General features: G+C 43.0%; 1 protein-coding gene across 2 annotated transcripts in view; it reads right to left on the bottom strand.

Annotated features, from left to right (window-relative positions):
• Positions 1 to 9,650: 9,650 nt before the first annotated feature.
• Pitpnb (phosphatidylinositol transfer protein beta) overlaps positions 9,651 to 23,433 on the bottom strand; it is a 63,086-nt gene continuing 49,303 nt past the window's right edge. Inside the window, exons 9-12 of one of the 2 annotated variants that reach the window (XM_003478350.5) lie at positions 17,916 to 18,026; positions 16,148 to 16,270; positions 12,682 to 12,767; positions 9,651 to 11,572 (exon numbers count right to left, since the gene is read on the bottom strand). In XM_003478350.5, the coding sequence (XP_003478398.1) occupies positions 12,720 to 12,767; positions 16,148 to 16,270; positions 17,916 to 18,026 (282 nt within the window). In that variant the 3' untranslated portion in view covers positions 9,651 to 11,572; positions 12,682 to 12,719. The remainder of the gene's footprint in view (positions 11,573 to 12,681; positions 12,768 to 16,147; positions 16,271 to 17,915; positions 18,027 to 23,433) is intronic. The other variant, XM_005007289.4, reaches the window with a different exon arrangement.

Raw genomic sequence — 23,433 nt, 5'->3', positions numbered from 1 at the left:
AGGTGGTCAGTGTGGCTGCAATGAATGTGGGGAAGACCGGGAGGGACGAGGACAGAGCGGGACCTGCGAGGGTCACTAAGGAATCTCCACTGCACTGTTTCACATAAGACCTTCGGGCAGATGCCTGTAACCTATTTGGTATCTAAAAGGAACCCAGTGGGTTCCTGGGGGAGAGGAGAGTCCAGGCAGGAAACTTCTGAGCAACAATGCTCAAAAGGGAGAGGATGGTGGCTGGCTGGGTTACAGATGTTGCTACAGGGAAAAAGAAATGATGAGAAACCCTGGATCTGGGGGTAGGGGTGGAGCCAGATCTCCAGCTCACCTGGCCACAGCTCAGTCTGTTGCTGGAGAGCTAATCCATTCTCTTCAATGCTGACTGCCACCAAGTCCAGTGTGTTTGAGACAGTTGGGTGACACCCTGTACAGGTGGACGCTTGGCTTATCTCCTGTTCTTTCTTGCCAACAGAATGATCCCAGAGTGTGTGGAAATAACAGTGGCATCACATGAGCAGGTAAAACCCATACAAATAATCCTTTACGTCTACCCACATTAAAGTCACAACACCCAAGAATGGGGTCTTTCTGCCACATGTACAAACATGACTGGGACAGGCAGCTCTAAGGCGATAGGGCTAAGCTCAGGTGACAGGATATCGCTCCCTCGTTAGCCCTGCACAGGTGAAGGAGCAGAGGATCGTGGTGCTGGGACTCTGTAGAGACCACTCTTTGCTCATGCTCGGCCTATTTCCCTAAGTGCTGGTCTCCTCTGCCCAGCTAAAGACCTCTGCACTTGAGTCACGTGCACACTAAAGCACCGAAATACGCTGGGCTTCCCTCATCAACTACAAGAGGCCACTCCTATTCCTACCACCTGCTAAAGCTCCTGTGCTGTTAAGAAAGAGCAATCCCATAGCTTCTTCATGGTCTCAGTGCATCCCATTTTAGAGTTTTTAGATCTGATTCCTTATTTGTTCCGTCCTAGAAAATTTGAAGATTTTCATTCTTAAAAAAAAAAAAAGCCTAGATTTTACTCTCACACTACTAAAGTTTCCTTGACCTAATTTCTAATCAAGTTCACCCCAAATCTTCGGAAACACACACAGGCGTGGGTCGTGCCTACTGTAGCTATTTCCTTGTACCCAATCAGTTTGCCTTGCAGTCTTTTCCCAGTGGTGACTGCCAGGCAGCCAGGCAGAGCTTGGACTGAAAACAGGGGACTGTGCCCTGAAGAAACCAACCCTGTAGGTAAATGATGCCATCGTGTCCTGAGTCCATGCCAGATGTTCTCTCAGTCCACGGTGAGCCAGGCACACCCAAGATGTCATGGACCTTAAAGGCACCAATGGCTCACTGCACTGCTAGGGTTCCCGAATGACCCACAGAAACATGACCAAAACACAGCCCTCAGCACCACAGCACCTGCGTCTTCCTCTCCAGGTTAGTGGGAGGCAGGACCTCCCCATGCAGGATGACGGACTACTCTTGTTTGCCCTGATTCAGAGGGTTCATCAGCAGGGGGGATTTACAGTGCCCAGGATAAAACCAGGATAAAACCAGAAAAACGGAGTGAATTGGTGCAGTTGAAACTCCAAGAAGTAGGAGTCTACAGTTTTAAGATGCTTCAGTTTTAATACAGTCAGTCAACAGGACAGGATAGGTGCAGAGGAAGCCCTGACTCAGTTTTCTCTGTGCCAGGCTGAGTTCCAGGGGACAGGACTGGCTGGCAGAGGGCATGTCACACAGTGAGGGAGTTGAGACTCCATAGAATGAAAGCACCCCTAGAGAGTAAGACCCCAATTCTGCACCAATCGTAATCTGCTTCTGCACCTCCCAGTACACAGCAGGTGAGCTTGAGAAGTTAAAATTAAAAAGGATGGATTAGCTCAACAGAGTGATGTCCAAGCCCGTGGGTATCCTGCGACCCTATTTCCCAGCAGCCTCCAGCCAGGCACAGCTGAACTAAGGCTTCGGTGAGCTGCAGGATATTTGGAATAAAGGCTCAACCTTGGAGAACTATTAATGAAAATGTCACAGGCACTAAAGTCAAAGCAGATGTGAAGCCAGCTACATGGGCAGACATAGCTGATAAGAAACAGCCCAAGAGAGAACAAGACCTCTTGAGATTAGGTCAAGGGCAGAAAGAAAAAAAAAAAAAATCCAGGGGCCCCCATGGCAACTGGGAGGACCGCCGTCGCTCTTGTGGAACAAGCTGACATTTTTTGTGCTGCTGTGTTATATACCTACATCCCGACAGGGCAGCGTTTGGAGACCTCCACATCAGCAAATAAATATTACGTCTCCATCTTCAGCTAAGCAGAGCTGTGGTGCATTCCTATTACTTCATGTGGATTAACCATCTGGAAGTTGAATCAAGCCACAGAGTAAAGAATGGGATCCAATTTTGCATTCACCAAAATAAGCCATACTAGTCTCAATTTATGGCAGATGGTTATGCAGTCTCAGCGGGCCAAAAAATCTCTTTGCAAAAGAATAAAGTTTATGCCAATTACTGTAATAGGAACCAGCACAACAACTGTGTGGGGTTGACTAAGATTGCAGATACTGCAGTACAGCTCATAAACTGCAGGGGGCCAGGGGAACGATGGGGACCCAGTTAATTCATTAAGATAACATGAGAGAAACGAGAAGCAGAGTTAGCCATAAAACAGAAGTATTTCCTCACAAAGGACGGGAGAGTTGAGGTGAAGTGGCTCTTACTTGCCAAGGGGCCTGGGTTATGCTGCGGGAAGAGCCAGGGGATGGCTCATGACAGCAGGCAGGCTGCCTAGCTGCTCTGTGGAAAAGGCATGGGAGGAAAGGGGTTAAACTATGAATTCGTTTCATTCATTCAAATCAACTCGGCTAAGCACAGGCTGCTTTGCTGAGGCGGGCAGTGGGCTGGCCCACGGACACAGGGGCCAGTATCACCAATATTCTTAGTATCTGCCTCAGAGTTCCCTGGCTGGCTGGGCGGCAGTACCCAGTATGGACACTGGATTAGTTGCCAGTTCAGTGATCTTCAACAATGTGGCCCTTGGGCTGAGATCAAAGGAAGAACAGGGTCAGAAAAGGGACTCTGACTTCAGAGAACCTAGAGTAAGGCCCCTGTGGCTGCAGCCTCAAGGTAAGAGGCAACAACTAGGCAAGGATGGAGGGCAGCCAGGACAATGCACAGGGCCTTGCCATCTGACAGTCAAGACGGGATGACAGGATACGCTGTCCCTTCACCGAAGCGCCTTTTTGGCCTATTCAGCAGCTTCTCATCCTGTGTATTCCGGTGTCCTCCAGGAGCAGATGCCGTCTAGGGGGACCGATGCACTGCTGTGGCTCAGGGTCAGCCCGCCCAGGTGAAGTGCTGTCGGACACGTCCTAGCCAGTACCTCATTGGAGACAAGCTTCCACGTACCTACCCTTTCCCAGCTTTGAACCTTTCTGTGCCCTACTAGGCCTGAAGAGAGAACTAGGCAGTTGGTCTGGGGAACATCGGTTTACAAAGCAACATGGTCCATCTACACACTGTTGGTCTAACTTTCAATCTGTTTTGAGAAGCTACTGGCTTAAACATGCTGACATTTGAGTTCACAATAGGGTGACCAACTGCCCCTGGCCCAGTTCATCTAGGCCCATGCTGGTTTCAGCATGAAAATGTGGTCTGGAATCTTCTGTCCTGAGTGAGATAGGATGCAGGTCACCCTAGCTTACTACCAGACCAGCCAAAGGACAAATTCAGCGTTGGGAAGGTTTTCATGCACGTGTTACATATACATTTCTTGTCACACAGTGACATTCCATGTTGGTGTGACTAGCCAGACTTCCACTGTGAGGCCCAGCGAGCCCAAAGCTTTAGTAAGTGAAGCTGCTACCAAGTGGAGGTGGCAGCCTGGAATGCAGGTACAAGACGCCAAAGTCCCAAGTCTAATGTGGACAGAGAGCAACTGTATTCACTGTACAACTACCAGTCAGGATTGCGGAGCGCATTTTCTGGACACATAGAGAAGGAAGGGGACAAAGCTGTTCACAAGCAACAGTAATCCTGCTATTCCTTGCCCGCCCAGACATCTCTTCCCTGCTCCCACACGCCTGAGCAAACACAGGCGCCGCCATTTCATCCTGGTGACCCACAGTGAGGGGTGGGGTCAGTCTGTCCAAGTCCCCAAGAAGCCACCTCCAACTGAGTGAGATGGGGCTCAGGAACAGCCTGAGGGCTCTGCGTGAGGAGTGAATTCCAGAGCAAGTGGGAGAAGCCCCTGGTTGAGGCCCAGCACTGATGTGCAGGGAGCTCGCCAGCAGAAATGCAAGCGCTGGCCTCAACTGCACAAGTGGAAAATCTGAGCTGCCGGGTTGGAAGGAGCGGGGAGGAATCCTGAAATCCCCCCTTCAGATTTCTGGCATGTGTCTAGGAAGAGGACTGAGCTCATGGGCCACCAGATGCCGAGCTGAAAAACCTCATCCCAGACAGAGAAGGCAGTCACGTATAGGGAACTGTTGGTGAGGCCCCGTGCGTTACAAGGAGTTTTAAGTAAGAGTCTCCCGTAAAGCAAAAGCAGTGAAGACAATTCAGGGTGAGGGGAATCTACCTGCAATCCACCATGCTGACCAACACCTTGGAGCGCCCTTCCCTGTGCGCACAGGCCCAGTTTCCTTCCAGGCACGGCTTGTTTTTCCTCCTCCAGGCCGCAGCCTCTGTCCACTTTGCCAAATGTATTTTAGAATTTCCATGGAGCCCTTCCAACGAGTACTTCCAGGGCACTCAAAACAGAGCGCTCGGGTCTGGGAGAACCAGAACCCCTCATGTCTCATGGTACCAATACCAAATCATAGCCCAGCCTAAAGAGGTGGCCTCTGCTGAGGAGAATCCAGCCTGGGAGCTCCCAGACACTGCGACTGAGGGAGCATTCACGCAGTCTAAGGAGTAGTATTTCCTGGCTCTCAACTCCGGGCAGAATCAGTCATGGATGTTTGCTTGTTCCCGGTGTGTAAGAACACAGAGTCTCAATTTATGAGGGTTGCTCACACCGCGCTTAGTCAATGCCTCAGACATGCAGTGCCCGCAGTTGTGAGATGGGAGCTGGAAGAGCAGGAGTTCTGAGTGACTCTGGGGTACCCCTGGGTAACAGCCCTGGCTCCACCACTCTCAGTGTGTAACTGGGGCAAACTACACTAAGCCGGGCCTTGGTCTCTTCAAATGGCGGAACAGCACCAACCACATGGGTGTGGTGAAGATTCTACAAGGCTGGTTATGAGCTACGCTTAGAAGAATGCCTGATACACAGCAGGTACTATTATGTGTTGGTGGGTATTAGTATTGTTTTTGCAATCTGACAAAACTGTGGAAAGATGCTGAAAAGGGACGGGCAAACTATGGCTGCTAGGCCAATTCAGCCTGCTTCCTCTTTGAAGTTTACTGACAGCCATGCCAACTGACTGATGTCATAAATAATGTTACTTTCCATCCTGCAGAACCAGAGCTAAGGAGCTGCAACACAGACACTATGGCCCACAAGCCCAAATCACTTACCATCTAATCCTTGGCAGGAAGGCCTGACGACTGAAGAAATGGAATAGCTGGTGTTGCTTCCTGGGGCTGGTCCTCTCCTGAAAGGACACGGGTGTGACGGCACTTGGCAGGCTGAGCAGCAGTTCAAGGCTCCACAGGCCGTGGGAAAGGACGGGTGGTGCTGAGAACAGCTCTCAGTGTTCTGGGCTGCGAGGAGCCAGCCCGCAATGGGATGCCCAGAGGCAAAGCTTTTGTTCAGCACATACATTAATACACACTGTAAGCCACTCCTCGTTCCACTTCATGAACCTCCCTGTCTGGAGTCCAAGGCAAATCTGCTATCAACTGATTGAGCAGGTGGTGTCAGAATATATAAAGGATCAACAAGGCAGAGGCACGTCACAGTGCTTTACTGCTCCTCAAAAACCCAAGGAATAAGCAGATTCAACTCGAGGTTGAGTAGCACTGACTCAGGGAAACTGGGCCAATTTTCTAGGCAAAGGCTTGGCCTTCCAAGGCCACATCAGGAGCCATGATGCCAATTCCAGGTTAATAAATCAGCAGTGGCATCTAAAGAGCTAAACCTAAATTATACAAAAAGGTACAGCACACCTACGAACCTTTGCATCAATAGAGCATTTCGTTTAACAGCCACAGATGGTATTTTCTGGACAACAGACAGAGATAATATGCCAAATGAGAAGAGTTTAACCAGCATTATATCTTCATTATATTTCTTGTTAACAGCTCCCAGCAGCATGTCCTAGTTCTACCTTTCAACACTCAACGTGCCCGTTGGAAATCAGATGTTTAAAGCCTTTCCTTAGATGGACAACATGGACAGGGTATCAGAGAAACCAGCGGGGATTTTTGTTACCTGCAAACACCACACATAAGGCCAGGAGGCAGATAAGCATCACTGGCTCTGTCACACTAATGGCAGGATGAGGCTTGCAGCAGTCACTGCCTTTGGCTGCTGCACTCCAAGACCAGTGCCACTAGCGACTCAGGAAGCCATGCAGATATCTGAGCAGACCCCAGCACCATCAGGGGTGTTACCCAAAGTTAACTATGCCAGAACCTGGCTAACGCTATACAAGCAATGACCCATGTAAGGGATTGACAATTTACATATGAACTCACCAGTCAAAGCCAGCCCACTGTCTACTTCCAGTTTTATTGGAAATGACACACTTCTTTCTAATTTACTGCCTTCAGGCCGTTTTTGCATTACAAGGGAATAACTGAAGAGCTCTAAAACAATAGGGCTGCCCAAACCAGAAATATTTACTGCATAGCCTTTTATAGGGAGATTGTGGAGCTGTGTGTGAGACAGGAGGATGGTCAGAGTGTAGCCCAGGCCAGCACATACAAGGGGGCAGGGATTTCACTAGGGACACTTTCAAGACTCAAGCACCAAGTGGGAGCCAATGATGTGGTTACTGGTGGGAGGACAGTGCATTCTGAAGGACAAAAGACCAAAAGGAGTTTAAGGCTTCTCCATTTGGAAGGTCTCTGAAACTTCCAATTCAGGTGTCTACAAAGTGAGGAAGACACCGTGGGCGTGGAGCTCCCTCTCCGTTCTCTTATCGCATCTTTACCTTTGGCTACCGGAATTCCATCCAGCTCCAGGCAGTCTGCAGCTTTAATCCTGAGGGCAGCAATGGGACCTTACTGACCCTCTTGCTCAAACTCCAGAACTCAAAAGGAACCTTGGTCTTTTGGTACAGGATAGGCAGACATGTGGACCAGAAGACACAGGTTCAGAGTCTAAGCTTTTATTAGGACTGTGACTTTGGGGTACAACTATGATACTTCCCTGAAGAGTGTTCAAGCTCATATGGGACAGAACATATTAGAGATTCAAAGATGACATCTATCAACCAAAGTGTCAAGCCTGAAAGAATCAAATGAGGGATGCAGAAATCTACAGAGCTAATCATTCCAAGTTAAGGCATTCAACCATGCAGAAAGCGGCATTTGGCGTGGGCTCCAGAGCACAGACATAGATCTGATTACCTGGAGAGAATGTGGCCATCTCAACAATGTTCTGAAAGAGAACAGGAATCCCAACCCCTTTCCTTATCCATTGAAAAGGGGATATACTGATCTCAAGTTACAGAAAGATAACTGGGGGCCAAGTGTCTTAAAGGCTCCCCACAAGACTTCAAGGCAGAGCCAGGACAGAGAACCACTGGTTTCCCCAGGCTGAATTTTACACTTCGGCTTCACAACAGAACTATCACTCAAGACATGGAATCCCAAAGACCCAGCTGTCCATCACGAGAGCCTGACTGAAATGAGGACACTCTTTTTTCACCGAGGGGCCACATTTTAACTCACAATTTAACTTGGTGGAAGGGAACAGTGTGAATGAGGAAGTCATGCAGCAGCAGCTCCCCAGACAAGATTCCGACCCCTTCCAGGGAGGCACGAGCTGTCTTAAGAAACAGGGAAGGGGAACCAGATGAACATCCAGCACAGGGGCATCAAACGGCAGCCAGGGAGGAGCAGCCACAGGGCTGGTATCAGGCTGGCATGCACTGCTCTCCCTCCGCCTGGCTCTGACTTCTGAAGGACTGCTGCAACCTCTCTACCCAGTGAAGTCAGCCGGAGAACTAGCTCTGCAGGAACCCACTGCAGCTGCTTACTATTATTCCTAGGTCAGAAACATAATGCCAGGGTCACTGGCAGGATTCTGGGAACCACTCCCTGTTGACAGTAGTCACTCCAAGCCCAGCAGAGCATCTAAACCTGAGTTCTGGCACTCTCCCTCCCTCACAATCATGCCAAGTCCTATACTCAAAAATGTCCAGTAAGCCAGACCTAGAAGAGCCCATCTGGAGCCACTGAGGCTCCATCTCAAACATTCTGTTACTCTAATGAGATCAGATCTAAGGCTAAGACAAAGAGCACTCTCCTTCCAAATGGGCAGTCACAGGGAATCCCACACTGTGCCCTTGGGACTGGCTGAGTGCTAAGAGGAGACAGACAAAGCGAATGTGAGCACATGCCTTTCGCTTACTCTGCCACAGGATTTTTGGAGGAGGGAAAGCTGTAAAACTTTAAAAATTTAACAAGTTGAAAGGCAACAGAAAGGCCAAGGATCTTAGATTGATTAGGAGGTAGATTGCCAAATGAATAAAACACCGAGGCCTAAAACTTGTTAAGAGTAATACAGTGTCGGACAGTCTCACCACAGGGCATTACAGTTTTAAGCAGCACACGACTCAGGGAGGCGGCAGGCGTACCCTGGGGATGCGGACCAGCACTGGTCCAAGAGCCGATGGGCTGAGATTTTGTATTTCTCTGTACGAGGAGGGTGTCTTAATGTTCACTCAATTTCAATCAACTCTCCACTCTTAACTGTGAGGAACATACAGTTTTGAAGTTTATCTGCTCACAAGTTTACCTCCTCCACTGGACTCTATCACTGTTTTCACTCTTCCTACATCCTCCAGCAAGACCCAAGTGCAAGTATAAAATGCTCAGGCTGCTAAGGACATTAATGACTGCCACCACAAATGTAAACAGCATGTCTGAAACAGAATACAAGATGCTTACCTCAAAAAACAAACCCCAAGCACCCTGGAAATACACGGTACACTGAATCCATTCACACAGCTGGCCATCTTTTCTAACACTGAGTAGCTCTAAAATGCATGCTGAAACTGTAAGACTATGACTTACATCTGCGAAATAACAGAATAGAAATGATAATATTTTGAAGAGGTGAGGAAAAATTAATCCCAAACCAAAGCCAAAGTCTTGAAAAAGAACAGAATCTACAAGTAAAACCTTGGAATACTTTTAAGAATATTATAGATTTTCCTTATTTCTCCCTTTAAAATAATGTTTAAAAACCTGACACTAATGATATATACACTCTTTAACTCACCACTTGGCTTTTAACGACAAAATTATTTACAAAACCAAACATAACTTAAGGGTAGCATGGCTACAGTTCAAGATTAAGTTTATAATTAAAAAAGCAAACAAACAAACAAAAAAAAACCCAAAAATAACAACTTTACTTTCCCCAGGGTGAGAGTGCCACAAATTAAAGAGAAGCCTTGAAAATGTAGCAGAGAAGTGGTCCACGGTGTTCTGAGCCAGATGTGACACCAGAGAAACAACCACTCAAGTACACAAATGGCATTTTGTGATCAAATTTATTTTTGTTTAAATTTCATTTACTGTTTTACTGTAATTTACATGAGAGACTGCCAAGTCAACTAGGTATTTTACATTCACCACACGTCCCCTCAAATCTCCACAGTTGTTAGAAAAACATTAAAATCCATGTGCTGGGCTCTCATTTTCATGTGTGCCCAAGCTCCCCGTGAGACTACAGATGCCAGTGAGACTTAGGTTCATTAAAGGGAGAGGGCTAGACTCTAATCCACAAAATTAGCAATGATCTTCCTTGAACCACTTTGCAAAACAACAATGCTTTGATAAAACCTATCTTACCACAGTGCCCAGAGAGTAAACATCAGTCCTTATCCTGAGTACACCAAGGACACAGGAAATGTGGAATTTGTTGTGAAGACAACAGCATACCACAATGCAGCAGTGACTGTAAACACCACTGTCCCACTCGCTGCCATCACTCCAGGGGGGACACAGGACATGTGGGAAAATGAGGGAGCAAGGAAGGCAGGGCTGTCAGCAAATCAGATTACTAATGTGATTGGACTGCAGGGTTTGGCATGTTTTAGAAAGGCCGGAAAGTTAAAGAAGACAGTTTGTGACCTGAAGGCTTCAACAATATCATTCTACTCAAGCTCCCGAGACTGACAGGAAAAAATTACAGACAGAGAAAGGTGGTATAAAACCGTACCCAGCCACTGTTCTTTCTTTAAAAAAAAAAAAGGTGGCAGCAACTTCTAACAAGCATTTTCATGACACCTCTGCAGGATGTGTTCCTTGATATCCTACTAAAGAGCACACACAGAATCAGAAGGCCACTGGCCTCTAACAGTATGCAGCCAAATCCTGTGCTGCGTCTCATACTAGTCCTAGCTGAGAGTCAGCATCTCGCCCCGAAGTCTATGGCTACATGAAGAGAATGAAATGTCATCACTATATCCTCCTATAAAAGCTACTAGGAATCTAGACCATTTGCATAGTTTTTATGCTACAACTGTAGAAAACAGTCATTTCTGAAATGCTATTCTTCCAATTTTCCCACATGGCCTATAATACCCATAAGATTAACATCTTTGTTAAATTATTTTTTTGTCTAACAAAAGCCTGGAAATTTTCTAGTGCTTATTACAAATCACAAACTGTCTTCTCCATCTTTGCTAGATTTGGTATAGAAAAATACTTGAAATTTAAAATACAAAAATCCAATAAAAATCAGAAAATTCTTCTAAAAGGATTTTTCTCTCAGAGCAAAGTAGTAAAAACTAGTCTATAACTTTACTCTTAACAGATATTGTCAAATTTGGCTGGAAGATAATGACCATCCAGAAATAAATAGCTATAAATACATTGAGTTTACATTCCAGATTCAATGGAATACCAAAAGATTTTGAAGAAATCTTTCTGTGGGAGTCTGTTGCTTATATGACTAAAATAAAAATTTGTAAGAGACTGATTTAAAAGAACAGAAGAATAACAAAATGTTTTATATATATATATATATATATTGGTCCACAAGACATTTATGAAACATACCAGCTAGTATCACATTGCAATCAATTTGTCCATTAATGGGATTACTCTGATAATTATTAAAATCTGTTCCAGGTATATATATTGAAAATATTTTCTTCTGCATTCTTGCTCACGATAGGTACAGTACTTTGGAGAAATTGTACTAATCCCTCAGTATGTCTGTATGTACATATATACACACGTGTGCACCTGGGTCTGTAGCTCTACATGCCTCTATATACAGCCACAAACATACACACACATATACACATGTGGCTGGGAACCTGTGTGTGTGTGTGTATGTCATCACAAGCACACGTCGGAAACGTCAACACTGCAAGATTCTGGTCAGATTCTTCTTCACTCGTCACTGGCTGCGCTTGTTCCCCTCACTTGACCTTGATTACGTAACTGTAAAAAAAAAGTCAAAAGTACAAAATGTGTTAAAATACAGAGAAAGAAAACGCTAGACAGCAGCTTGTCATACACTCTCCAGGCAAAAGCTCTTGATGTGGCAGAACTTTTGGCAGAAAATGTATCCCAATTACGGTACCTTCACATTTTTAGTCTCTTTGGTCTACTAGTATAACATTTTCTTTTATCAGGGTGAAAATAAATCATAAGCAGAAATAAATCATAAAAACTTAGAACTTAATAAAAACAATAATAAAAAAATTTTAAATGAACACTGAGTTTAAAGAGTAAGCTTTCCAGAAATCTTGGAAGTCAGTCTGTTCTTATTTGCCGCTAACTCAACATGTTTATCTCACATTCAACCATTAAAGAGCAGGTAGCTCACGGAATAGGGCAGCAAAGAAACACAATGGAACAGAAAAGAATCACAATGAAGAGCTACACACACACTGTCCTTTCTCTTAATGAACATCGTAATTCAGTATTTACAAGTTATGGCTGTGTAATGGATACTTCTGCTTACCCACACTGGTTTCAGTAGGTGGGGTACATTTTGACACTCTTTTTCCCATCTACAGAAGTCTGTTAATTGGGCATGTAGGTGAAATGTCTTATACACTAAGTTAAAAGCAAAGTAAAAACTAACTGCAAATTAAATAAAGTTTAAACATGAAGACTTTGTGGTGCACAGACAAAAGTTCACCAAGTCAATGCCTGAGGTTGGCTCTTAGGAGTGAATGATCTGTTTGATTTTAAAATGCTTTTACATATATCCTTACTATATCCTGGCTTTACTAAGAAACAAGTTAGTCAACTAACAAAAAAGCCAGCTTCCAGGACAATGCTACATGATGAACAAGTCCACAGGTGGCCAATTTGTTGCCTGTTAACACCATGAACTGGCCAGGGACTGCTACATTTAACCTGTTCCATAGAAACAACTGTCACGGAAGAACTCAAATATTGATTATCAATTTCTAAAATATCTCTTTTACATTCTAAAGACCTTGTTTAACACTTACACCCTCTGTGCTCAGCAAGTTAACTTCCCATCACCAAAAAGGTACAGGTTTTTAAACATTCTTTTTACCGAGGTATTCACTTACACAGTTTGATATTGTCTCTGACCCTAGAGGGGACTCATCTAGGCATCAGCAGCCGAAGTGCCTCGGACGGAACCCTTCTTACGCATCTAAATGTAAAATAAAATCATGAGCTGCTGAAATCAACCTCTAAGCAGGAGTTAGCAAAGCAAAGGGAGAAAAAAGACCCAGAAGAGATTATGAAATGACGGCTGCCTGGATATAACCATACCCACATGAACAATTATACTGAGGTCCCCCTGATAATCTTGCAAAGGTTTTCTTTCCTTACAGAAAATACAGATATACTTTTATATCTAGGAAACAAATACCTGCAGGTTGATTTGAAATTATCAAAGTCACCAGCAGATAAAAAGAACTGTTTGCCAATACAATGTGAAAAAGATGCACAAAGGTCTGGCCTACAGTTTCACAGTTCCTAAACCAGGCAGGAAGTTATACGGTGTGGTCAGCTCTACTCATATTAAGGCCAGGTCTCTCAGAGTCCATTAAAGGAAAGTTATAGAAGAGAAAGACTGAAAGAAAGAAGCAAGCAAAGGAATAACATGTCGTAAGCAATGTAGAATAAAGTGATTAAAAGGAAGGGCCAGGCATTTTTAATAGTCTACAGACAAGCAAAATAAATATTCAATGGGAAAATCAAGAGACACAGAAGAAATAAACACAACAAACACATTTATAAACATCCACTTCCCCCTCCTCCCTAGGAAAGTGCCAGCAGAGAACAAGAATGATGCCACCAACCCATTCAGTGGCCAGGTCTCACCCCACCAGGTTTCTAAGGAACCACAGGGAAGGCTGCTCCTCTTGGGTCCAACCTCTCAAGATACCAGGCCTTATTCCCAGAGCCAAAACCCATTTGGGAGCATGAAAGCCATTTTTTTTTTTCTCCTTTTTTTGAGACAGGGTCTCACTATGCAGTTCAGGCTGACACTGAACTTACTTATTAGCCTCAAACTCGCAGCAATCCTCCTGCCTCAGCCTCCGAAGTGCTGGGATTACAGGTGTGTATCACCATAACCAGCAACAAGCAAGCCAATGCTTAAAAATGTCTGTGAACTAAGAGCATCAATTGGGCCAAATTCTTCCAGCAGGTATAGAGAAAAATGACCTCAAGGACTCAATAAATTTCTGATGGGGTAGGAGTTAAAGCATTAGATACCCTTCAGAAGGTGGGAGTTTCCAGAGTGTTCCTCACCACATTCTGGAGATGTGCACAAATCTGAAGATGCTCTAAGCAGCAGCAATGCCAGGGGAATTAAGCACTCTTCAATGACTCGACTTACGTAGGGTTTAATATTAAGATGATCAGCATCCAATGCTGAAACGTCACTAAATGTTGCTGACATATTGAACAACGAAACTGCTATATTCTGTCTGCAAGCCCAACTGAGTTATACCAATTTCATGAAGAATTAGTCAGTTTGAGCCACAAGAGGGTCCAAGAATGATGATACTAATAAACAGAGTTTGTATTTATTTATTTTATTTTTGGTACTGGGAATCAAACTCACAATCTTGCACTTGCCAGGCAGGCACTGTGCTGCTGAACTATAACCCCAGCTCCATAAATTGGGTTTTTAAATTGTGTGCAGTTTCCTGTCTTAGACCTTCTTCTCAAGTGTAGGTTCCAATTCCCAACTGACCCACATGGAGAAGGAGCCGAGTCTGCAGGCTCACTGCCACAAGTGGAAACAAGAGCAGCCACCTGCGTGTGTCCACCTGCGTGTGTGTGCAGGGGTCCTCACTGTGTGGACACGGACCACAGTGAGCTCAGGAACCTCCTGACTGAGCACTTGCAGAGACACTGAGAGCAGGGAAAGAACAGGTATCAGCCAAGTTCTACCCAGTGGGCTGAGACACAGGCAGAGCTCAGAGCCACACCAAAGAAGACTATATGCAAGTTGACTGGTCAAGGTGAATGTTCTATGTGACAGTTTTTGGGCAAATAAAACAAACAAGAGAAGGGTTCTTTCTGAGGGTCTGGACCAACCAAAACAAATCTGATTCCTGTTTTCTCTTGGTGTGGGTAAATCCTTATTGAAAATGCGGTGCTGTGTCATGTGCTTAGTGTTAATGTGGTAACAAGGCAGCCACTCTGAGCAGTGAACGTCAGCTGCTTGCAGGGAGCAAACCAGGTAGGGCAGGAGAAAAGGGATTCACCTGGGTGGTCTGGTGATAGGGGTGAATTCTTAGTGACGGCTGAGAAAGGGAACTGAAGTAGGTGAGCGGCATGGAAAGAAAGGTAGGCTGCACTTAAGATCCTGTCCAAATATCCATGCCAGCCTAAAAATAAGGGAGCAAAGGGAGATCTTCCACTCTTGCAATTTTATCATCCTGCTCCAAAGATCCAGAACTTGGAGTTCTACCATTAGTATAAGAAACTGAGGCCAAGGAGGTTTTCTACTGGCCGGTTCAGAAAGTAAACCCCAATTACAATGTTGTTCCTATGGGAAAGTATGTTCCAAATTCCAAACAATCAACTGAAAAAAAATCTGGGGCACAATCCATTCATAAATTGAAGTCTGCCTATAGTTTACTTTATGTATAAGATAAGGTTAAAACATTTTATTGCCTTATAACGAAAATATGCCCTAGTCTTCTCAGAAGGTTTGTATAAAGCTAATTAGAAGCAGACCTGCTGCAATCACCAAAAGTAAGCTAATTTAGACATTGAGTCTTTACAATGCACTGTGCTAGAGAAATACATTTCCTTCTGTGCCACAGAATGTGATTCACTGCCGCTCTCCAGTGCTTAAATGGAGTATCTGCCTCTCATGGGGGCATCTGTCAGACACACCTGCAGGGCTTCCAGAGCTGGGCCTGCTGGCAGGACAAGAGGTGACTGCATAGAAACCACTCACGAGTCCTGGACATTCTTTGGGTTCCTCACTCACTGCCAACTACAGAAAAGCATGGCCCAGGGCAAAAACAAAACCAGACACATGCAAGAGCCAGCCAAGGAAGAATCCATCCCTGAGAGAGGTGAGACACCCACTGGTTGCAGAGCCTGCTCACTGGCAGCAGGGAGGAGTTCGAGCATGCTGGCCTTCTGCTAGGGCATCACTCAAACCTGCCTAAAAGTTGCAAAGAAAAAAGAATTCATAGATAGCAGAGGAAAGGAGAAGGCATTTCTAGGATTAGTGACAATATTAGCCTTACTCTATCCACAGAGGAGGGAGCCTTACATCTTGGTCTGATAAAGTGAGTCTAAAAGGACTGTGAACCAGGTACCATCTCAGGGAACTTACGTGTAAGAAGGGATACAAAGCCAATGAACATTTTACAGGTGATAAATTCTCAACAAAAGGGGTATCAGTACCCATCAAGACATTACTAATGTCTAAGAAACTATTTTGATGAAGAAATAGCTTCTGAGAGCATACCTAACTGTGAGGCTATCCTCCCTAAGCTTGTAGTTTTAGAAAGAGAGACAAGGAGAGAAGTCCCACAGGAAGGTAAGTCTTACTGTTTCTAGTTCTTTCTGAGTCTCATCTTCCATTCTCCTAATGTCTTCCATCGTCAGATCAATCCACTTGTCAATCCAACAAAAGAGCTGGCGATGAAAGTTTGTAAATATCCTTTTTTCTTGCTTTAAAAACAAAGAAGAGCAGCATAAGAAGGCAAAAACCTAAGATCAATGACATATTAACTTTATACATCCCAACTCATGAAATTTACACATGCTTCATTTGAAAAGACAATTCTGTATGGATTACTGGAAACCTGAACTTCATCTTGTAATTCTGTACAGCAAAATAAAAACTTTCTCTATGAAATGGGAAGTAATCTCCTTTGACAAAGGTGTAATGATCTAGTAGAAACTAAAAACTATGGTGTGCACAATCTTATCTAACATACTAGTTTGCGCCCAATCTATTTTTATCTTTTCTAAATATCAATGGGCAAAGGGCAAACTAGATTTTCTTCTGCTATGAAACTAACATTGTCATTCTTCACCTTTTTGCATGTCGAAGGAGTATCATGAGGTGGAATATAGTAATGGAGTCAAAGAAAATAGCTCTGGGTTCTTTGGGATAAAGATGTCTTACTAAAGTAACAACTGAGTATCACATATATATACCACTAAGTTTCTGTGCTACATGCTACTGTCACTATAATATATAAAACCATAAATACAAACAGGGGCTTTAATTTCTAAATCATTTAAGTTGTATTCATATTTTCCCACGAGAAAAAGCACACAAACAATGAACACATCTGGACAAACTTCAACTTTTTAAGTTTTCCATGAACAGAAAAGACTTTATCAATCACTCAAGTGACTTCTATTCATCAGGACTGTGTTGGTAATCTGTTACTATGATTCAAAAGGAATGAAGCCAATATTTAGTGTGCTACCATGGGCCAAGTGCAAGCAGCACCAAGAATAAGTAAGGTTTCCAGCACTTTGGGGTCTTTTTCTTTTCAAATGTTACAGTAGCTACAGTACAAAAGTAGAAAAGTTATAGTGAAATATAGGCCCAACTAGTTGTGGGAATCAGACAGAATGGGAGTGTCTTTATAACGATAATGAAATAAATACTCATATTGCAGAAAAAGTGTCAAGGCAACTTTCCACGCCCCTTGTGTATTTATAACCACATGTATTTTTGTTGTTTTATGGTACTAGGGATCGAATCTGGAGACTCATGCATACTGGAAAAGCACTCTATTATAACCACACCCATTTATACAACTGCAATTCTCCTTTCTTCCTGGATCTGACTGCCTGTTACTTTCACTTTAATAAAGAAGACATATAAAAACAAAGACAGAAATGTGAACCCTAAGATCTTATCACTGTAATTCTGACTACACTCGTCTTCAGTGAGAACCTGTTATAGAAGCCACCGAAAATGACAAAGTGATGTCACAGAGAGGGGTGTGGGAAACAGGTAAGAGAGGCAAAGACTGCCCTCTCCATCCAGCCGGGCCCAGGCCAGGGCCCTTGGGAACATGCTGTACATGGGAAATGCTCTTTACAGAAGGGCTGGGCAATCTCTCAGGAAACCATCTTGAATAAAAAACTGCTATGGGCTACCCCAAAGGGAAGCCCCTTAAAACCTCTTCTAGCATCAGTCTCTACTGTTTCTACAGATTAAAAAAAAGCAGAAATAAGTTATATAGGAATAATAATTTTCACCTCATAAAGGAGAAAAAGATTAGTAAAAGATTTCCCATTAGTGTGTAATTTCAAATCCTGACCCAAGTTTGGATGTTTGAACAGATCTTACCTTTTGGATGAAGTTTTCTACTTTATTTTGTAGCCCCCACCACTTGAATTTGATGGTCACCAGTTTATAAGCACACATTTGAGGACAGTCAGGGTTGTTTGCCAGCTCCTTCTAGATGAGTAAAATCAAAAAGGAGAAATCATGACTTCAAAAAGTGACTGTTATGTTTAACATCTCACAGGCATAATGAAGAACATTATAGGCTCACATGTTTAATTCAGAAAGATGGAAATGCAGAATCATTTTACCAAAAGCAGCCACAATTCCCTGGCACAAACCCTCCTTCCACAGACCAAGTTACTTCTTACTCTCAAGTTTACAGGTGTGAGCCTCTACCTCAAATGACAGTATTCAGATTTGGTATTTAATACCAAGTTCTGTTCACATTACATCAACAGCCAGCCTTTAATACGGAAGGGTTCTCCTAACTCCATTATCGTATTCCCACCGCGGATGTGGTGAAGTAACCATCAAAAAATGACAGCACGTTTAGTCTTCTGTGTCTTCAATACTAGCAAAAAGAGTGGCACTCTTACTAAACCGAGGGATTTTCAATAGAAGGGGAAAGGAAAAGTGATGTAGTAGCAAGAGTTACCTCGAATTACACCAAGTATATAAGGCGAATCCTACACATACAACTTTTAATTTCCTTACCCCTCATAATTTAAGTGGTGTAGTTAGGGAATCAAATCAAGTTATGTTTGGAAAATCAAGGAAAAAAAATTTTTTTTAAAGACAGAAGAGAACTAGAGGAATTATCTGGATTAAAAGACACTGCAAACACAAAATATAATGTCTGCAATTTATTTTTAGAAGATGACAAAAAAGATGCAATTAGAAACTGGAGTAATAAATACTATCCTAGGTTCAGAGTATAATGTACCCTAAATTTTTAGGTTTTGCCCCCAAATTTTAAAATATGTATCTGTGTGGAAAATGAAAAGGGAAAAAGAGGGGAGGGAGAAGCACAGCAGTGCCAACAAGTGCCGAATGCAAGTGGTAGTGTCCACTGTCCACCAGCTCTTCAACGCTTGAGTTTCTCATCACAGAAGCAGGACTACCGCGTGGTGCGGGTGATTTCTGTGTAACCGGTGAGGGCAGGCCCCACCTAATGAGAGCAACCCATACGCACACATACTCGCAGAAGAAATGATGTTCTCACTGCAGACCCACATAGCAGGTGGGCCCACTTCCAAGATCATACAGGAATGAGATCCAAACCTCCTGAGCCTACCCAGAAAAGGCTACGGCAGACTGGGAGCAAGAACAAACACGGCACAGTTCTGCCTGCAGGAGCTCACAGTCTAGCATGAAAGGCACGCATGAGAGAAGGGCAGAACGGAGAGGCAGACTGTAGTAAAAATAAATAAATAAAATTTTAAAAAAAAAGGCAATTTCATGAGTGCTAAGCCCTGGGCTGATGTGTTTCTAAGATACTTAACAACAAAAGACCTAGTGCCCAACCACCCCGTCCCCTGCTGCCCATCATCTGAAGACTGCCCTGAGGACTAAGGCAATGTGCAACCCACACGAACTTGAAAGACCTCAAGGGCTTCCTGCATGTTAGTTTTCTCTCCTCATATTCTTTAATAACAACCACATTTAACACTTTGAATCCACATGCAATTTTAACCAAATTTCTACATAAGAGTAGAAAGTCTCATACACTATGGGAGCCCATTTGTAAGAACTGCATCCTAACGGTGGACAAAGTCTTGCACAGAGCTCTTCCTTTCTCCATCAGTATTCTCAGCTCTCCACATCATGTCCAGAACATCACCGTCAGTCACACTATATACACACTACCTGTCACTGTCACTTCCTTCAGATTCAACTTGCACACACCACTGTCAATGAGTTGTATGTGAGCAGAGACCCTTTCTACCCAGATACACGAATTCAAAAAGTAATGACTTTCTGGTACTGGCGACTGAATCCAAAGTGCTTGCACTGAGCTACAGATCTTTTTTTGCTTTTAGAAAGAGTCTAAGGTTTCCCAGTTGCCCAGGCTGGGCCTGAACCTGCAATCTTTCTGCTTCAGCCTTACAGAGCACAAGGATTATAGGCATGGACCGCCATGCCTAACTGGAATTTCTGGATCTTCTTCTAAAACTTCAAGATTTTTGCTCATTTATGTAAAATCAGACCACATTTTCCTCAGTTGGCTATGATATCTGAGACAAATGAATTTAGGTATATGCAGTATGAAAATAATCCTATCTTCATATCACAAGCAGGACCAAAATTCTATAGAGTCATGTATAACTGATCGATTTTTCTTAGGACATCTGTTCTGAAATAACATTTCAACTTCTGAATAATGACCCAGGTTACAGAAGTTCAATCAGTAAGATAATACCACCAAGCCTTTAAATGAAAATATCATCGGACACATCCTTCTGCACGTTAAGTTCTGTATCAAAAGAAGACTGGCAGGCTTAGCTTTTTATGAGCCCCTCCACTAGACAGAGTTCCAATGTGAAAATTCAACAGTTCTAATGCATAAACACATATGCACATTATTCTGTAATTTATAGAGCAAATTTAATCTAGTAAGGGTTCACTGGGTACCATTTACACCTCAACCTGTGCTGGGTATTGTCAAAAGAGACATAAAAATAGCTCATAGAGAAGAATATAATTATGCATAAACATAATGATAAAACATCACTGCTGCCCTTGGTGCCAACAATCCCTTCCAGAGGGGACCTCCTCTTATGGTGGATGCTATCCCCCTGGGCTAAAGATTATATACTAACATCTAACCCCCTTTCTTTGACTTGCTGGCCCTTGGAACCAAGTTAGGCTCCTATGTGTGGAAGAGGTCAACCAGCCCCCCCCCCACCCTATAGCTGGCTTCTAAAGGCCCAGATTTATTGAAATGATGACAGGGTGGATCTTTCATAGATCATTTTTTTAGATAAGCAGTGAGTAGATGCTGTAGTATTTTCTAACCCAGTGAGTGCTCCTTAAGACTCACCTAAGCAATACACAATTTGAGTGTATACACGGTATAGCACTTAAATTGTGAAATATAGTTGCCAAGCAGGAGCACCAGACAAAGAGTAAAGGACTGGTGTTGCAGCTCCTATTATGCAGAGTGTTCCTCTGTAACCCAGGCAGAATCCTTAACCTCTCTGCACATTCAAACTCTGGAGGCCGGGTGAGAGGTAAGGCTATGTTCTATGTATCAGGATTCTTCATCTTTCACTGAAGCAAAACCTTAAAAGACCAGGAGTGGGTGAATTTAGCAACTCCATGGCTTGACTGGATTCAGGGCCACAGATGGTAAACACATGGCCTTTACGTTCAAGGTTTATTCTAAAACTTCCTATAATTTTGTATTTTCTTCTACAACATGCCGAGGCTTAACAAAATAACCCCCTGGCCCACCTACCCAGATTGAGGCACTAACTAACTTAGTGCCAAAGGCCAGCAAGTCAAATTCCTCTATGGCTGAGCACCTCACCGCACCACTGATTATCCCTAAGACGCCCTTCAGACTGAGCAGGTCCTGTAACTGCGGGCTGTTAGAGCTTCATTCTAAACCCTGAATGGCTGGGCACCTTGCCCCCATGCAAACCTTGGTCATTTCTGGTAGAATACCAACTCCAGAATTTTCCCACAATTCTATAAAAACTGGGAACGAAGCATGGTTTTAATTAAAGGAGTAAGCTAAATGTAACACACACATGCTTCTACCAAACTTGAGCTCCTAGGGCAGAGTACACATGTGACTTCAGAAATTAACGAAGTTTCTTACATGCACTAAACTGACTGGCAAAGCACTCAAATCAATACTGGTAATTTATAAAGTAACACTGGCCTACATATTTTAAAAATTAAGCCATGAGTCAATAAGAACCATTTTTCTATGCTATCTCCCCAGATCTAAGATATATACTCATTCTCAATCTGCTTTTTGTTTCCCTTCATTATAATTACTTAAAAAACAACACAACAACAAAAAGACCTTTCAGGAAAGAATTTGTAAACCAGCTAAAAAACAAACAACTGAGCACACAGCCTCCTGCCTTTATTTTCTGACCTATTCTCCATAGTATCACACAAAGTGAATTACAGAAACATAATCTTAGTCTCAGAAGAAAGCTGCAAACACACATTTGTTTCTTCAATTATTATTATAACATGCACATGATATTTAAAATCTTACTCAAGTCTAAAAATGGCATTTAGGAATCATTCTTAATTTGAACTATGGCTTTCAAACCAGTGATTAAATTAGGGAGGGAGCTTTAACATTCTCCACACTAGATGATGTAACAAATTCTTAAAGTACTAAATGTGGTAAGCAAAGTGTTAAAGAACCCTTTTGGTACCATTTTTCTGGGGTGAAATTTGATACGATGCAATAAAAATTCCTACTGGGGCTCATATCTTGTCATACACCTGGTAACCTGGTAATTCCACTTGCAGAAATGTAGCCTATTCATCAGGTAATGAAACAGCAACATCATAGATTTATTTCTATCAGCAAAAACCTATACTTACTATCAACGTCAAAGCCCACCACCACCAGTGGTGAAAACACTTTACAAGCCTTTCAAACAATGGGTATTACATGTACAACCATAAATGCCATCTCTAAAGAACAGTGGGGATGGAATAACAATATGAATAGGTATCCATATGAAGCATAAATATTTTATAACAAAATAAACCACAGAAATTGAACCCAAATAGTAGTAATTAAATTATGGAAATACAATCAACTTTTGTTTTCTTTTAGGTACAATTCCTTTGCGGAACTCACATATTTTATCATCGAGTATACAGGGAACCCAATGCTTTATAAAAAATGGTTCTAGAAACATTTTGGCCCTTAGCCATGTATTTTGGACAAACATTTGCTTTACCCTAAATTGTCTGGGCACTATTTCAAATCTTCATTCTTCTTTGACTATAAACAATCTAAAAATTTTTAAATTCTTTTTTGATGTTTCATAAATCAAACCTAGACAAAAATCAAGCTAATATCTGAATTAAGATCTTTATTAGACATATAGACTCCTATTTCACTTTTCCTCAAAGAAATCACACAATATATACACAAACATGTGATTAATTCTTCAAGATTATCTGGAACAGTCTTGAGAAGAAATGTGTACCTTTGAAATGTGAAAAACCTCAATGGAACAAATACTTGGGACCCTACAGAAACCAAGAAGTCCCTGCATGTGCACCCAGTCTTCAGGAGGCTCATGTCCCAGGATAAGGCAAAACTGTCTCTTTGGCCTTAAATAATACGATCTTGTTTTTCTGATTCTTTTCTGTCCATTGGAAAACAACAAAACAAAAACAAAACACCTTTGAAGTATACCAGGTATGGAATATGCCCACTATTGAAGAGGCTGAGGCAGAAAAAATCATCTGAGCCCAGGAATCTGAGGCTAGTCTGAGCAACACAGAGAGATTCTACTTGAAAACAAACCAAAAAACAAGGACAACAAACACCGATATAGCCAAAATCTCATTTACTATCTTTCCCAAATAACTC

Source organism: Cavia porcellus, unplaced genomic scaffold (genome assembly GCF_034190915.1).
Source record: "Cavia porcellus strain 051 isolate PalLab524CR breed Dunkin Hartley unplaced genomic scaffold, mCavPor4.1 scaffold_16, whole genome shotgun sequence".
NCBI lineage: Eukaryota > Metazoa > Chordata > Mammalia > Rodentia > Caviidae > Cavia > Cavia porcellus.
The sequence above is the reverse complement of the archived record's forward strand: the minus strand, read 5'-3'. Positions and strand labels throughout refer to the sequence as shown.